The sequence below is a fragment of the Microcebus murinus genome, chromosome 17 (assembly GCF_040939455.1).
Source record: "Microcebus murinus isolate Inina chromosome 17, M.murinus_Inina_mat1.0, whole genome shotgun sequence".
Lineage (NCBI taxonomy): Eukaryota > Metazoa > Chordata > Mammalia > Primates > Cheirogaleidae > Microcebus > Microcebus murinus.
In genome coordinates this window covers 46,398,185-46,415,117 of record NC_134120.1, presented here as the reverse complement: position 1 = coordinate 46,415,117, position 16,933 = coordinate 46,398,185, and the positions used below count along the sequence as shown (strand labels likewise).

At 35.1% G+C, this 16,933-nt stretch overlaps 1 protein-coding gene across 4 annotated transcripts in view; it reads left to right on the top strand.

Moving 5' to 3' along the window:
* GREB1L (GREB1 like retinoic acid receptor coactivator) overlaps nt 1–16,933 on the top strand; it is a 257,646-nt gene that overhangs the window by 159,314 nt on the left and 81,399 nt on the right. For all 4 annotated transcript variants that reach the window (XM_075993604.1, XM_075993603.1, XM_075993602.1 and 1 more), the window contains exon 8: nt 16,429–16,557. In XM_075993604.1, the coding sequence (XP_075849719.1) occupies nt 16,429–16,557 (129 nt within the window). The remainder of the gene's footprint in view (nt 1–16,428; nt 16,558–16,933) is intronic.

Sequence of the window (16,933 nt, the reverse complement as noted above, 5' to 3'; positions counted from 1 at the left end):
GGGGTGACTTGCAGTTCAGTAGGACCTTTCAATGAATGGTGCTCAGAAATTGGATATCCTATGTAGAAAAAAAATGAAACTGGACCCCATTTTATGCTATTTATAAAAAGCTGGAGGAGCTAAATATGAAAGGCAAAATTATCAAGCATGTAGAAAATATTATAGAATAACTTTCTTAAAAATAGAGACAGAAAGTGCTGATCATAAAGGAAAAGACTACTCGGGAGGCTGAGGCAGGAGGATTGCTTGAGCCCAGGAGTTTGATGTTATTGCACTGTGATCGCACCATTGCACTGTAGTGTGGGCATCAAAGTGAGAGACCCTGTCTCTAAAAAAAAAAAAAAGTTTAAGAGAAAACCTCAATATAACCTATTATAAAAATTTGTCTCAGAAAGAAAAGTATACAAATATAGAATCTCAGAAGTACAAAGAAACAAGATGTATCTGAAGAAGTAAAAGAAGTTTTGTATAGAGGAAGGAAAGAAACTGAGGTACAGAGGAACGGGCAGGAGAGATGTGCACTATGTACCATGGTAAAGATTATGAACTTCATCCTAAGGACAGTGCAATGTCTTTATCATACTTTAGAAAGAGGAAGAATGTAAACAAATGCATTTTCAAAGGAATCACTATCACTATAGAGTGAAGGAAAGGTCTAGAAAGGAGCAAAACAGGAGATATGGAGACCACCAATGCAGCCAGGAGATGACATAAACCTACATAAGAGTACAATGGTGAGAATGGAAGGAAGGATATTAATTTGAGAGCTATTTAAGAATTAGACTTTCCAGAAGTCTGTGATTAACTAGACAGAGGAGCCAAGAAAGAAAAATGAATTAACGGTTTCTGGATTGGGCAATTGAGTGGAAGACTCTACCATTCACTGAGCTAGAGAAGAAAGACTTTGTAAGTATTTATCCTTGTAAACATGCAATGGATCTACAGCAAATTTTTAAATGGCTGAATAGAATTCAATTGAATGCACCTACCTATAATTGCTTTAACAATTTTTTTAAACTTTTCTAATTACCCAAATAAAGGAAGAGAGGCAGGCATTTTTTTCAAAGCATAAAAACCATAAATAACAACAACAAAAACCATTTACCCAGTTTTAACAGCCTCACGGTTGTTCAATGGCAAGGGATCATTACTGAAAATCTATACTACCAAAAAAAGGAAGTTGGGACCCAAATTTGTAAGCTCAAAATTGTAGCCATTAATCTAGTAAGCATTCTTAACTCCCCAAACCAATGTTTTTGAGTTTATTTAATTTTCTAACAAAGCCATTCTTATAAATATATTTTACATTTAGTGAAACTAATATCTGAAATATATATTAATAAGAAAAAGAAGAAAAAGGATAAATAGGTGAAAACAATGAGTATTACATATTCTAGCTCATTGAACAGAAAATGACTATTTTTATTTTTACCCTAATGCCATACCTTACGTGAAGTACAGTGAATACCTCATCCTTCATTCCAAGGGCGAGATGGATTCCATCTGCATTTACAGCTGCACAGTGAATTGGTTCTTCCATGTTACACCTTGCTATTAATGCATGATCTACTAGCCTCATAACCTATAACATTTAATTTAAAAAGATTAAAAAAGAAAGCACCATAGAGTAAAAAAACAGGCCGTAAGTTGGGAGATGATATGTGTAATACATAAAACTAACAAAGGGCTAGTATCAAGAACATATGAAGGCTGGGCACGGTGGCTCACGCCTGTAATCCTAGCACTCTGGGAGGCCGAGGCGGGCGGATCGCTCAAGGTCAGGAGTTCAAAACCAGCCTGAGCAAGAGCGAGACCCCGTCTCTACTAAAAATAGAAAGAAATTAATTGACCAACTAAAAATATATATACAAAAAATTAGCTGGGCATGGTGGCGCCTGCCTGTAGTCCCAGCTACTTGGGAGGCTGAGGCAGTAGGATCGCTTGAGCCCAGGAGATTGAGGTTGCTGACGCCACGGCACTCACTCTAGCCTGGGCAACAGAGTGAGACTCTGTCTCAAAAAAAAAAAAAAAAAAAAAAGAACATACGAAGAGTGCCTATAAATTAATAAGAAAAAGACACATCAATGGAAAAAAATGAACAAAGACTTCCACTGGCATTTCATAAAAGAAGAAATCCAAGTGTCCAGAATAAATTCATGGAAAAGATGATTAACCACTTTGGTGATTGTGGAAATTATATTAACAATACAAGATACCGTATACACATACCAAATTGACAGTATTAATAATTTGAAGTACAACAATAGTAAATGTTGGAAAGGATTTCAAGCAACAGGAAATAATATATACTGACTACTGGTAAGAGTGTTAATTGTTGCAATTGACACTTGCAAGCAATTTGCAATACATAGAAAGTAGAAACTGCATATCCTATGGTCTAGCTCAGGGGTCCTCAAACTACAGCCCGCAGGCCACATGCAGCCCGCCAAGGACATTTATCCAGGCTGCTGGGTGTTTTTGCCACTGCTGCCTGTCCTGCTTAGCAGCTGACTTGTTCCGGGCCCACAGTGCGCATGTGTGGAATGTGTGCCGCACTCTCCAGTGGCCCTCCAATGGTCTGAGGGACAGTGAGCTGGCCCCCTGTTTAAAAAGTTTGAGGACCCCTGGTCTAGCTATTCTATTCCCTAAGGAAACTGCTATATTTGTGCCTGAAGAGATATGTACAATACTGTTCATAGCAGTGTTTTTCACAATTGTCTTAAACTGGAAACAACTCATATGTGCATCAAAAATAGAACGGATAGGCTGAGAGCAGTGGCTCATGCCTGAAATGTCAGCACTTTGGGAGGCTGAGGTGGGAGAATTGCTTGGGGCCAGGAGTTGGAGACCAGCCTGGGCAATGTATTGAGACCCCATTTCTACAAAACATAAGAAAAATTAGCTGGGTATGGAGGCACACGACTGTAGTCCCAGCTACTGGGGAGGCTGAGGCGAGAGGACTGCTTGAGCCCAGGAGTTTGAGGTTACAGTGAGCTATAATCATGCCACTGTACTCTAGTCTGGGCCATGCCTCTAAAAAAAAAAAAAAATAGGTTAGGAGTGGTGGCTCACACCTGTAGTCCTAGCACTTTGGGAAGCTGAGGCAGGAGGATTGCTTCAGGCCAGCTGTGATGATGCCACTTCACTCTAGCCCAGGCAAAAGAGAGAGACCCTGCCTTCCCCCCCCAAAAAAAAGAAAAGAAAAAAAGACATCAGTTTTTATGAGACTGCATCATTTAACTGTCCCTAAAAGATAGCCGTGCTTGTCCCCTTCTTCTTTAGATCTGACCTCCTTTGAGTGCTAAATTCCCTTCCCTCTCCGGATACATCCTTGAGGCCAGGGTGATCCCTAAGAGAGGGGAAACAATCAAAGTGAGTCTTATTTGCCCTAACCTGCTGCCTTCAGAGAGTTTCCAGACCGTGATACAGGGAGGGGGAACTGTGGTGAAGCCCAGCAGACTCCTTGTGTTGAGTAGAAGGAACTGAGAGGGGGGACCAAAGCAGCTAGAATTCATAGAATCAAGTACCAGAGAGGAGAGCTGCACAAAGAAAGAGAAACCCAAAGATGTGCAGAGGGTCCTCTCAAATGTTCAGTGTAGTATATTAGTTGGTGCCTGCACATAAAGAAACCATTGAAGGATGATAAAAGTACCATCCAAAAGGATTACAGGCAACTGACCAGCATCCACATGGAGCCAAGAACAGTGACTGTTCTCAGCAGCCAGACAGGAAAACCACATAATACATCAGATATTGGATAGAGTACTTAGGAAGGTCTTCTTCTCTCAGTAATGAAGAATACTTAGCCCTAGGCTGAGCACTGCTCCAGTCTTGCCTAAAAGTATCATAAAAGCAGAACCCCAAAGGATCACATTATTTAACTGCATACCAGAACAAATCCAAATAATTTAACTGTATACCAACACAAAACTCAAGGATATTTATAGGAATGCAAAAATATCCAGCACCCAACACAGTAAAGTTAACAATGCCTGACATCCAATGAAAGATTATCAGGCATGCAAAGAGGCAGGAAGATACAACTAGTATCAAGGAAACTAATCAATCAAAACCTACACAGAAGTGACACAGATGTTAGAATCGGCAAAGAAGGACATCAAAACAATTATAACTATGTTTCATTTATTCAAAAAGTTAAGACATAGAAGATATAAAAAAAAGACCCAAATTAAACCTCTACCTATAAAAGCTACATTGTTTGAGAGGAAAAATATACTGGATGGGATTAACAAAAGATTAGTCATTGTAGAAGAAAAGATGAGTGACTTGAAAGCATAGTAATAGAAACCATCCTCAGTGAAACACAGAAAAGGAAAAGAAAATTAAAAGATCATTAGTGAGCTGTGGGACATTTATAAGCAGCATAACATACTGATAATTGGAGGGGGCCTGAAGGGATGTGAGTGGGGGAGACGGAAATTATATGTGAAGCGATAATAGCCCAAAATTTCCCAAACAATGAAAATTATAAACCCACAGATCCAAGACATTCAATGATCCCAGGCACAGGAAACATGAAGAAAACTACACAAAAGCACATCATTGTAAAATTGCTCAAAACTAACAATAAAGAGAAAATCTTAAAAGTAGCCAGAGTAAAAAGACATGTTATATACAGAGGAACAAAAATAAACATGACATCAGATTTCTCATGGGAAACAATATAAATGAGGAGATGGTGGAGCAACATCTTTAAAGTGCTGAAAGCAAAGACAGTCAACCTAGAATTCTTTATTCAGCAAAAATATCTTTCAAAAATAAAGGTGAAATAAAGACACTTTCAGACATACAAAATATGAAAGAGTTCACCACCAGCAGATTCACACTACAAGAAATGCGAAGTCAGTCATTCAGGAAGTCAGTCATTCAGATAGGTAATGATACCAGATGAAAATCTGAATTTAACAAAGCATTAAAAACCACTGAAAATAGTTAACTACATGGGGAAACATATATAATTTTTTTCTTATTTAAATGTATTTTAAAGATAATTAACTGTTATACCAATATAATAAATTGTGAGGTTTATAATATATATAAAATAAATTGCATGATTATAGTATATAGGCCAGGAGAGGAGATATGAAAGTTTGCTACTGTAAAGTTCTTATACATGAAGTCTTGCAATATCACTTAGGTTTTACTGTGATAAGTTGAGATATACAGTCATCCCTCAGTATTCACGGGGGATTAGTTTCAAGATACAAAATTTCCAGAATTTTTTTTCCAGATATAAAATGTGTAGAAGCTTAAGTCTCTTATATAAAATGGCATAGTATTTGCATATAGCTTATGCACATCCTCCTATATACTTTAAATCATCTCTAGATTACTTAAAATATCTAATACAAAATGTAAATGTTATGTAAATTATTGTTATACTATATTGATTTTTTATTTGTATTTTTTAATTGTATTGTTATTTTTATTGTTTATTTTTTTAAAGAATATTTTTGATATGTGGTTGGTTGAATCCATAGATGCAAAACCTGTGGATATGGAGTACTGCCTGTATACTATAAATCCTAAAGCAACTATTAAAATCACCAAGAGTTTTACTTAGTAAGCAACAAAAGTGATAAAATGGAATACAAAAATATTCAGTTAATCCAAAAGAAGGCTGAAGCGTAAAAAGGGGGCAAAGAATAGATGGGACAATTAGAAATCAAATAGCAAGATGACAGACCTAACCACATCAAGAATCACATTAAGGCCAGGTGCAGTGGCTCATGGCTGTAATCCCAGCACTTTGAGAGGCTGAAGCGGGAGGATTGCTTGAGGCCAGGAGTACAAAACCAGCCTGGGCAACGTAGTGAAATCCAGGATCTACAAAAAAGAAAAATTAGCCAGGCGTGGTGGCACACATCTGTTGTCCCAGCTCCTCAGGAGGCTGAGGCAGAAGGATCGCTTGAGCCCAGGGGTTCAAGGCTGCAGTGAGCTATGATTGTGCCATGGTACTCTAGTCTAGGTGACAGAGTGACACCATCTCAAAAAAAAAAAAAAAAAAAAAAAAAGAATCACATTAATTGTAAATAATCTAAACGGCCAATTCAAAGGCACAGTTTATCAGACTGGATAAAAAAGTAAGACCGAACTCTGTATGAAATATAATTAAAATATAAAGATACAAATGGGTTAATGATAAAAGTATAAAAAGCAAATAGCTAATGCTATTCAAAATAAAGTTTGAGTGGCTATCTTAATATCAGGCAAAATATATTTCATGGCAAAAGATATTACTAGAGGTTAAAGAAGTTATTTCAAAATGATAAGAAGGTTAAGCAATCAAAAGGACATAAAAATCCTAAACATTTATGTACCTAATAATAGTGCTTCAAAATATATAAAACATAAACTGATAGAATTATTTTGAGAAATACATAAATCCACTATTATAGTCAGGCATTTGAATACCACTCTCTCAATAATTGATAGAACACGTAGACAGAAAACCAGTAAAGATATAGAATATTTGAATAACACTTTCAACCAACTTGATCTGATTGATCTTTGTAGAACACCCAACCCCACAATAGCAGAATACACAGTATCTTCAAGTTCACATATAACATTTACCTAACCAGAGAAAAAAGACATATTATGTACAAAGAAACAAAAATAAGCATGACATTATACTTATGGGCCATAAAACAAGTCTAAATACATTTTAAAGGGTTCAAATCATATCCTGCAAAGTATATTCTTTGCCCAAAATGGCATTAAATTAGAAATCAATAACAAAAAGTGCTCTGGAAAAATCCCTAAATATTTGGAAACTAACACACTTCTAAGTAATCCATAGAGGAAGAGAGAAATTTAAAAGAAAATTAGAAATATTTTGAATTGAACAGAAATGAAAAAAATCACATATCAAAATCTCTGGGATGCCACTAAAGCAGTATTTAGAGGGACATTTATAGCACTAAAACCTATATTAGAAAAGAAAGATCTCAAATCAATGAATTCAAATTCCACCTTAAGAAACTAGGAAAAAAAGTGAATACATCCTGGGAGGTTGCTGGGTAGCTACAATGCTGCTTCAGTGATGCATACACTGAAGGCTCAGCACTGAAGACTTCACCACAATGTGATATATCACTGTAGCAAAATTGCACTTATACACCATGAATATGTAGAAATAAAACATAAATGGTAAAAAAGAAACTAGGAAAAAGAAGAGCAAATTAAACACAAAGTAAACAAAAAGAAAGGAAATAACTATCAAATTGGCAATCAGTGAAATAGAAAACAATAGTAATAGAAAAAGATTAATAAAACCAGAAACTGGTTCTTTGAGAAAAATTAATAAAATTGATAAACCTCTACCCAGGAAAGAAAAGAGAGAAGATACAAATTGCCCATATTGGGAATAAGAAGGGTGACATCACTACAGATTCTTATGATACTACAAGAATAATAAGGCAATGTTAGGAATAGTTTTATGACAATAAATTTGATAACTTAGATGAAATGGACAAATTCCTTGAAAGATACAAATTACAAAAGCTCATATAAGAAGAAATAGATAACCTGAATAGTCCTATGTCAGTGTATTAAATACACTGAAAATGTGGTTAAAAATCTTTCCTCAGAGAAAACTTCAGCTCCAGAAAACTTCATTGATAAATTCCATCAAACATTAAAGGAAGAATTGATACTAATTCAAAACAAACTATTCCAAAAAATCAAAGGAAATGGATTATCTGCTAACTCATTCTATGAGACCAGCATTACCTTGATAATAAAATCAGACAAAGACATTACAAAAGAAGAAAAATCAAACCAATATCCCTCATGAAATAAATATAAAATTTCTTTGTTAATAAAATTTTCATATTTTGAATCCAACAATATGTTAAAATGATAATACATCATGATTAAGTGGGGTTTATCCCAGGGATGCATGGAGAATTTACCATTTGAATATTAATATTATTTACCATGTAACAAACAAAAGGTAAAAACCATATAATTACCACAATAGATGCAGAAAAAAGCATTTGACAAAATCCAACATTTTTTCCTGATAAAAACTCTTAACAAACTAGGAGAAGAAGGAAACTTCCTCAAACTGATAAAGAGCATCTACAAAACCCACATCTGATGTACTTAGTGATAAAAGACTGAATACTTTCTAAGATTGAGAAAAAGACAGGCATATCTACTCTTACCACTTCCATTTTATGTATTGGGGGTTCTAGCCAGTGCAGTAAGGCTAGAAAAATGAAATAAAAGGTGTCCCCATTAGAATGGAAGAAGTACAGTCATATCCCACATAAATGATACTGTCAATGACAGCATATACAATTATGATCCCATAAGATTGAACCGTATTTTTACTATACCTTTTCTATGTTTAGATAAGTTTAGATATGCAAACACTTACCATTGTAAGTACCTACAGTTGCCTACAGTATTCAGTACAGTAACATGCTGTACAGGTTTGTAGCCTAGCAGTAGTAGGTTATACCATATAGTCTAAGTATGTAGTAGGCTATACCATCTAGGTTTGTGTAAGTACACTCTATGATATTCAAGCAAGGACAAAATCAGATTACCATACATTTCTCAGAACATGTCCCTCTTGTTAAGTGACACATGACTATAAAACTATCTTTATTCACAGACCACATGATTATCTTTGTAGAAAATCCAATAAAATCTATAAAACTGCTAGAACTAATAAATGAGTTTAGCAACATTACAGTATATAAGAACAATAAACAAATATCAATTATATCTCAGTATGTCAGCAATCAACTATCAGAAATTAAAATGTAAAAATAATAGCATTTATTAATGGCATAAAATATGAAATATTTTGGGATGAATCTGAGAAAAGATATGAAAGAACTCTACCCTGAAAACTAGAAAGCATTGCTAAGAGAAAAAAGACCTGAATAAGAGAGCTTCCTCTTGTTTATGGGTTGGAAGACTCAATATTGTTAATATGTCAGTTTACTCCACATTGACCTGTGCATTCAACACAATCATATTCAAAATCCCAGAGATTTTTTTTTGTATAAATTGACAAACTAATTCTAAAATTGAAATGGAAATGCAAAGGACTTAAAATAACCAAAACAACTCTGCAAAAGAAAAAATTGGAAAGCTAACATTATCTCATTTTAAGAATTATGAAGCAACAATAATCAAAATGGCATTGGTCTAAATATACAGAAATCAATGGAGCACAATAGAAAGTTTTGAAATAAACCTACACATGTATGTACAACTGGCTTTTTAACAAAGGCACAAAGACAATGCAGTGAAGAAAGGATGGCCTTTTCAACAAATAGTGCTGGAACAATTGGATATCCACATGCAAAAACATGACCTTTAATCTATATCCCATACCGCATATAAAAATTAACTCAAATGGTCATAGACCTAAATGTTAAACCTAAAACCATAAAACTTCCAGAAGAAAACATGAGAAAAATACTTGTGACCTGGGTTAGACAATGATTTCTCAGTTACAACTAACTCCGACCAAAAGTGCAATCCATAAAAGAACAAATTGATAAATTAGACTTCATTAAATTGAAATTTTATGCTCCACAGAAGACACTGTTAAGAGAATGAAAAGACAAGCTACAGCCTGGGAGAAAATCTTTGCAAAGTATGTAAAGAAATTGTATCCAGAATAAATAAAGACCTTCAGGCTGGGCACATTGTCCTATAATTCTAGCACTTTTTTTTTTTTTTTTTTTGAGACAGGGTCCACTGTATTGCTCAGACAAGAGTTTAGTGGTATCATCATAGTTCACTGTAACCTCAAACTCCTGGGCTCAAGTGATGCTCCTGTCTCAGACTACTAAATAGCTGTGACTATAGGTATGGGCCACCATGCCTGGCTAATTGTTTTTTAATTTTTTTAATGTTTTTGTAGAGATGGGAGTTTCACTACGTTGCTCAGGCTAGCCTCAAACTCCTGGCCTCAAGCAATCCTTCCACCTCAGCCTCCCAAAGTGCTAGGATTACAAGTGTGAGGCACCACACCTGGCCCCAGCTTGAACATGGGAAAAGATACATGAACAGTGATTAAGCACCATGAAAAGATGCTCAATGCCATTAATCATTAGGAAAATGCAAATTTAATAATAATGAAATACCATTACATGCTTAATAGAATGGCTAAAATTAAAACTATACCAAGCATCGGTGAAGATGTTAAGGAAGTAAAACTCTAATGCACAGCTGAGAACATAAAATAATAAAACTACTGAGAAAGAGTTTGGCAGTTTCTTAAAACGTTAAACATACATCTACCATATGGTCTAGCCATTTCATTCCTAGGTATTTATCCAAGAGAAGAGAAAATATATTTCCATACAAACATTTGTATACAATGTTCATAGCAGCTTTCTTTATACCATAATAGCCAAAAATTGGAAACAACCCAAATGTCTATAACAGGTGAATGGGTAAATAAATTGTTACATCCATACAAGGTAATATTATTCATCACTACACAGTAATGAGCAATTAATACTCATAACAATGTGGATAAATCACAAAATAAATCTGGTGAGTGAAGGGAGCCAGAACCCCCCCTCAAATAATACTATATGATTCTATTTATACAAAACTCTAGAAAATGCAAAGTAATTGATAGTGACAGGAAGTAGATCAGTGATTCCTGGGGGATGGAGGAAGGGAGGCACAGGAAGAAGGAAATACAAAAAGGTTCAAGGAAACTTGGGTATGATAAATATATTCATTATTTTGACTATGGTGATAATTTTGTGGGTATGTACATGTCAAAAATTACCAAATTGTAGACTTTAATATGTACAATTTATTGTCAATTATACCTCAATAACGCTATTTTTTAAAATCAACAGCATAAGAACAGGTTAGGAAAATATCTGATTTAACATTAATATTAGATGGGAAATATGTTCATATTTTTTGACAATTAATTGCTAGTTCAGTTGAATCAAAAGTAAAACGTAGCTGACATAAGTAATGCAGGCTTAGAGTGCAGTGATAAGAATCGATGTCTACGTGGGAAGGTCATTACTCTAATTGCAGTTTGAATGTGAAAAGAGGTGCACTTTATTCAGGGAAGAAGCACATTACAGAGTCTACATTTTTTGTACAGGTGTCAAGGGCAAAAAGGACCAAAGGCTTTGGTCATCTGGAAAACCCTTAAGATTTAGCAAAACATTTATTGATTATCTATTATATTCTAGGCACTGTGCTACACATGTTCATTGTTACTGTGAAGTTTTAGCACCATTTTGCAGATTATGAAACAGAGTCTAGGGAGGGTTAGTATTTAGTGAAATAAGAGCCTAGTGAGTGGTAAAATCAGGATTGAAACACTTTTACTTTCTATTCACTACTTAATTGCCTCCCTTTATTTAGAAAGGTCCCCCCTAGCCGCACCCCACCCCCCCAATGATTTTGGGCTAACAAGAGTTATTGAACTATTGTATAAAAAGGATGAGGAGATTATTTTGGCATTTTTTTCATTTTATTTCTTTAGCCATGATGTGACAGTCATTGTACCAGGAGCTGGGAATGCCCTCACGGAGCTCATGACCTAGTGGCAGAAACGAGAAGTTACAGAAGTTACTACCACAACATAGAGAGCAGAGCTGTGAATTGCTCAAGGAACTTTCCAAGTTTGTGAATCCTCCAGTGCTTACAAGTTCCTCCTTTAAGTGGATATGAAATCACTAGTAGAGAGAATGAGGCCTTGGTGAGATGCAGATGGTGAGCAACCAGCTACTCACTATCTAAGCACCAGGCTCTGCACAGTATTCTCACAGCTACGTGGTTCAGAGTCGTGTCTGAGCAAGATGACAGGGGATCACAGTTTGGACACTTGGGGCTGTTCCCAAATAATCAAAACCACTAGTGCTAAATGCGGAATGTGCAAATGCCACCATACATGATAAATTCAAGAACCAAAGCACGCGCAACGTGGTAAAGATTAGGGAATGACACAATAGGATTTACATTTTGGAAAGTTCACTCTGATCTTATCTAATGCTTATCTATGCATTCTGATTTTTTCTAATTTATATGTTAATGAAATAAAATAGGAAAAATACAGAAATAAATTTTTAAAAATGAAATCATGGAGTCTAATCAGATGTTTTAAGATAAGTAAAATGGTTGGAGAACACCAATACTTTACTTGACAGAGGAAAGTTTCTACAAGGACAGCACTTGTTTTGTTTACATTTTACTCATAGCTCCTAAGCAAGGTTCTTGACATATGGTAAATGTTCAAAAATTAATTATTGAATAAATCAATAAATGCAACAGTGGGATTCAGTATGATAAACACTGAAAAGTATTTCTTGGATTTGAGATAACTTTGTAGAAGCATTGGAATGGAATTACTGTATAAAATCACTGCATGTAATCTAATACTGAAGTAAATGCTCACTCTGTATATTTATTTAAGAACTACTTCTGGCTGACTACAGTGGCTCCTGCCAGTTATCCTAGGACTTTGGGAGGCCAAAGCAGGAGGATCACTTGAGGTCAGCTGTTCAAAACCAGCCTGAGCAAAATAGCAAGACCTCATCTCTATAAAAAATAGAAAAATTAGCCAGGTGTGGTGGCACGTACCTATAGTCCCAGCTACTCAGGAGGCTGAGGCAGGAGGATCACCTGAGCCCAGGAGTTGAGGTTGCAGTGAGCTATGATGATACCACTGCACTGTATCCCAGGAAACAAAGGGAGACGCTGTCTCCAAAAAAAAAAGTACTTCTGATGCCAGTTGTGAATCTGTATGTAACCATTCTATCTTTTTTTAAAAAATAATTTATTTCACTATTATGAAACATTTACATTTTTCAAAAATACCTATGTGCATTTGTGTATATGTTCATATATAATCTATGCATAAATATATACACAGTAAAAAGTTTCTCTTCCATCTACTTCATTTCTACAGGACCTCACCCCCCAAACAGGTAACCACTATAATTATTTTTCTGTGTGTCTTTCTAGATTTTTTAAATCTATTCAGACAGGCACAAATTCTTATTGTTATACCTTGTTATTCCAGAGGAAGCATTTTGTATGCACTTTTCTATACCTCAGTTTTTCATATTGCTGTGTCTTAAAGATCTTTCCAAACCAATAGAGAGCTTATTAATTTTTTACTGCTGCATACTACTGTTATACTATCTGGATATGCCATAATTTACTAACCTGTCCCTTATTGATGGGCATTTATATTTTTTCCAAAAAATACAGCAATAAATAACCTCAGTAATTTATATCATTTCTCACATGCTTATTAATGTCCAGGAATTGTTCATTTGTAATTCCCATACATAGATATCAAATTACTACTCTCCAAACAGGTTGTATCAGTACATGCATAGCAGTGTATATTTCCACAGAGGCTCACCAACAAGATCATTATTGAACTTTTGGATTATTGTCAATATGATGGGTGAAAAGTAAAATCTGAGTGTCATTTTAATTTGCATTTCCCTTATCATTGACACTGACCATTTTTGCATTTGTTTAAAAGCTATTTGCATTTTCTTTTCTGTAAACTTTAAATTTATACCCTTTACCCTTTAGTTTTGTTTTTTTTTTTAAATGTATTATGGGGGTACAAGTGTTAAGGGTACTTATATTGCCCATGCCCCCTCCCCCCCTTTAGTTATTGAATTGCTGCCATAGTTTGGGTTCTGCTAGAATCAGAGCCTAAGGGAAGGACTTAGGTGCAGGTTGTTTATGATCCCTGGAAGCAGGAGTAAGCCAACATAAGGGTGTGCTTTCTATGTAATTGCCATAAACCAGGGAGGCTTGAGGCTACTAGATCCTCTAAGAAGCATGCAGAATGCCTCAAAGAATTATCCTTCTAAAGAAGAGGAGGCTAGGACATTTATTCTTATGTCCCCCAATGATTGAGGATTGCCCCAGAAGCATTCTATTTCCTTGCACTTCTGGACTTGGTGGCCCTCTAGAAGGCCCTGAGACAAATGGCTAAAAGAAGCCAGATGTGAGCTTGAGGTAGGATGCTGTCCCCAGGAGTCTGAGCTCACATAGAACTGCCCAGTGGACCTCCTGCTGAAATCAAAGGTGGACCAAAAGGACGTGAAACAGCATCAAAGTGTCTGATTCAGTAGTCTTCTTTCTTATCGGCTTCTGTTGACAGGAGTACAGTGTAATTATCTATGATATTAATTATAATTATTTTCCCTGGTTTATAATTTTGTTTACATGTAGTATTTTTAAATAACTACTTTAAGATATAATGCATATACCATGCAATTCACCCATTAAAAATGTATAATTCAATGGATTGTAGTTTATTTGCAGAATTGTGCAATCATCACCACAATAAATCACAGAACATTTTTAGCACTCTAAGAAGAAACCCCATACCCATTAATAGTCACTGCCTGTTTTGCTCCTCCCCTCAATCCCTGGCAAACACAAATCTATTTTCTATTTCTATGGATTGTCCATGCTGGACATTTCATATAAATGTTACATATGGCCTTTTGTGACCAGCTTTTTTCATTTGGCATGATGTTTTCAATGTCTGTCTATACTGTATCACATATCAGCACTTCATTCCTTTTTATTACTGTATAATATCATATGGATAAGCTACAGTTTGTTTATCCATTCATTAGTTGATGGGCATTTGGGTTATTTCCACTTTGGGGCTATTATGAATAATCCTGCTGTGATTATTTGTGTACAGGTGTTTTTACTTCTCTCATTTTATACCTAGAAGTAGACTTGCTTGGTCAAATGGTTTCCAAAGTGGTTACGCCATTTACATTTCTACCAGAAATGTGTGAGGATTCCAATTTCTCCATATCCTTGTCAACACTTGTTAGTACCTATCTTTTTTACTATAGCTGTCCTAGTGCATATGACCTAGTATCTCATGGTTTAGATTTGCATTTCTCCAGTTGGTAAGATGTTGAGCACCTTTTCATGTACTTATTGGCCATTTGAAATTTTCTTTGAAGAAGTATCTTTATAAATCAATTATCAATTGCTCATCTTTCAATTTGGTTATTTTTCTTTTTATTACTGATTTATGTGAGTTTTTAATGTATTCTGGATACAAGTTCTTTATCAAATATATGATTTGCAAAGATTTTTTCCTACTCTGTGGGTTACTTTTCACTCTCTCGATGATGTCTTATGAAACGTAAAGTTTTTTCAATTTTGATGAAGTCCAAGTCATCTGTATTTTCTTTTGTTGTTTGTGTTTTTGTGTAACATCTAAGAAACTGTTGCCTAATCCAACGTCATAGAAATTGCTCCTGTGTTTTTCTCCTATGAGTGTTATAGTTTTAGATATTACAGTTAGATGAATAATCCATAGGATAATTTTTGTATGTGGTATGAGGAAGAGGTCCAAATTCATTCTTTTGCCTATAGAGATCCAGTTGTCCCAAAACCATTTGTTAAAAATAATATTTCTTTAAAAAAGAAATTCACACACACAAAAAAAGAATATTTCTTTTTAACCCATTGAAAAGAAATAGGGGTCCATTTTATTTTTCTGAGTTCATATGAGAAACACTGATTAGATGAATCAGGAATCATGTTGTGATATGAATAGTTATTTAGATAATTTCAAATGTAACACTGTCAGTATCCTCTTATTTATAGTACCTTGTTTTTCAGACTCACAGAGAGTTTTAACCATCCTTTTAACACTTCCCTGTGTTAACTGATCTTGCTGTTCTGCCAGAGTAGTGGATTTGGGGTCTCTGCTCATTTTGGAAATCTCTGGTTGGCTTGAGTCTTTATCTCTCCATGGTTTGTCTCTGAAATAGCATGTAGTTTTTCCGGGATGGATTATTTTCTGAATCCAAACAGAAGCTTTCTGTTTGGCTGTTCCTGGTATTTTAGTAAATTAATTCTATTTTATTCAAAAAATTAAAGCAACTTTCTTTCAGGGAAAAGTGTTTTCTCCTAGATTGCAATGAGTTAGTTCCCATGACACTTCAAATAACAAACTCATCTAGATAGAGATAAATATATCGTATTAAAATATGGCTTTGAAGGGAACTGTGAAGACCATTTTTTTATGAAACATGATGATATCCTTGATACCAGGTCATCTGACTTTGACTAAGTTAAATGAATACTACTATAATATTTAAGGCAATAATACTTACCTCACAGGGTCATTATAGGAATTAACTGAATTAATATATTTGAAGTGCTTAAAATAGAACCCAGCACATAGTAACTTCTAGTGAGTATTTGTTATATAAATAAAAAATAATCAAACCTAAATACATAGAAATTGACTTTCTTAAATGTCAGAATAATTCAAGAAAAGAACTGAAATTCTGTAATCTACATTTTCTCAACTCTTATTGAATTAACTTCCTTCCTGCATATATAAATAGTTGCTAATTTAAACAACCTTTTCATTTCATTTTAAAGATTCGCCAATGCTCAGCCCAGCTAATTCTGCAATCAATTTAAGTGGAGCTCAGGACCTGACCCGGAATAAGAATGTTGTGAAACCACTGGCTTTATCTTTGCAGGTTGTAGGGAAGACTTTTGCTGCAGGTGATGTTTTCCTCACTTATATTTCTTTGGTAAATACATAGTCTATAAAAGACTTGTGTGAAATTTAACGGGCAAATTGATAGAAGAAAACAGAAGCTGCTTCTGCCTGCCAGTTAAAGACAGATGTGGGGCTGTCTATAATAATGGATCATGGTGCAAAGCTTTGTGTTCTCTACGTTCCAACCCAAAGAGCCAGGGAGTGACATTTGGCACACAGAGGAGACACAGTGGTTTGATTCCATTCAACAAACAGTTGTTGGGCACTTGCTATGACTAGGAACTGGGGATATAAAGAAAAATAAAGCTTAGTCCCTGACCCCTGATGTCCTTGTAACCTAGTGAGGGAGATAGATCCCCGACAAGATATTTTCAGTGT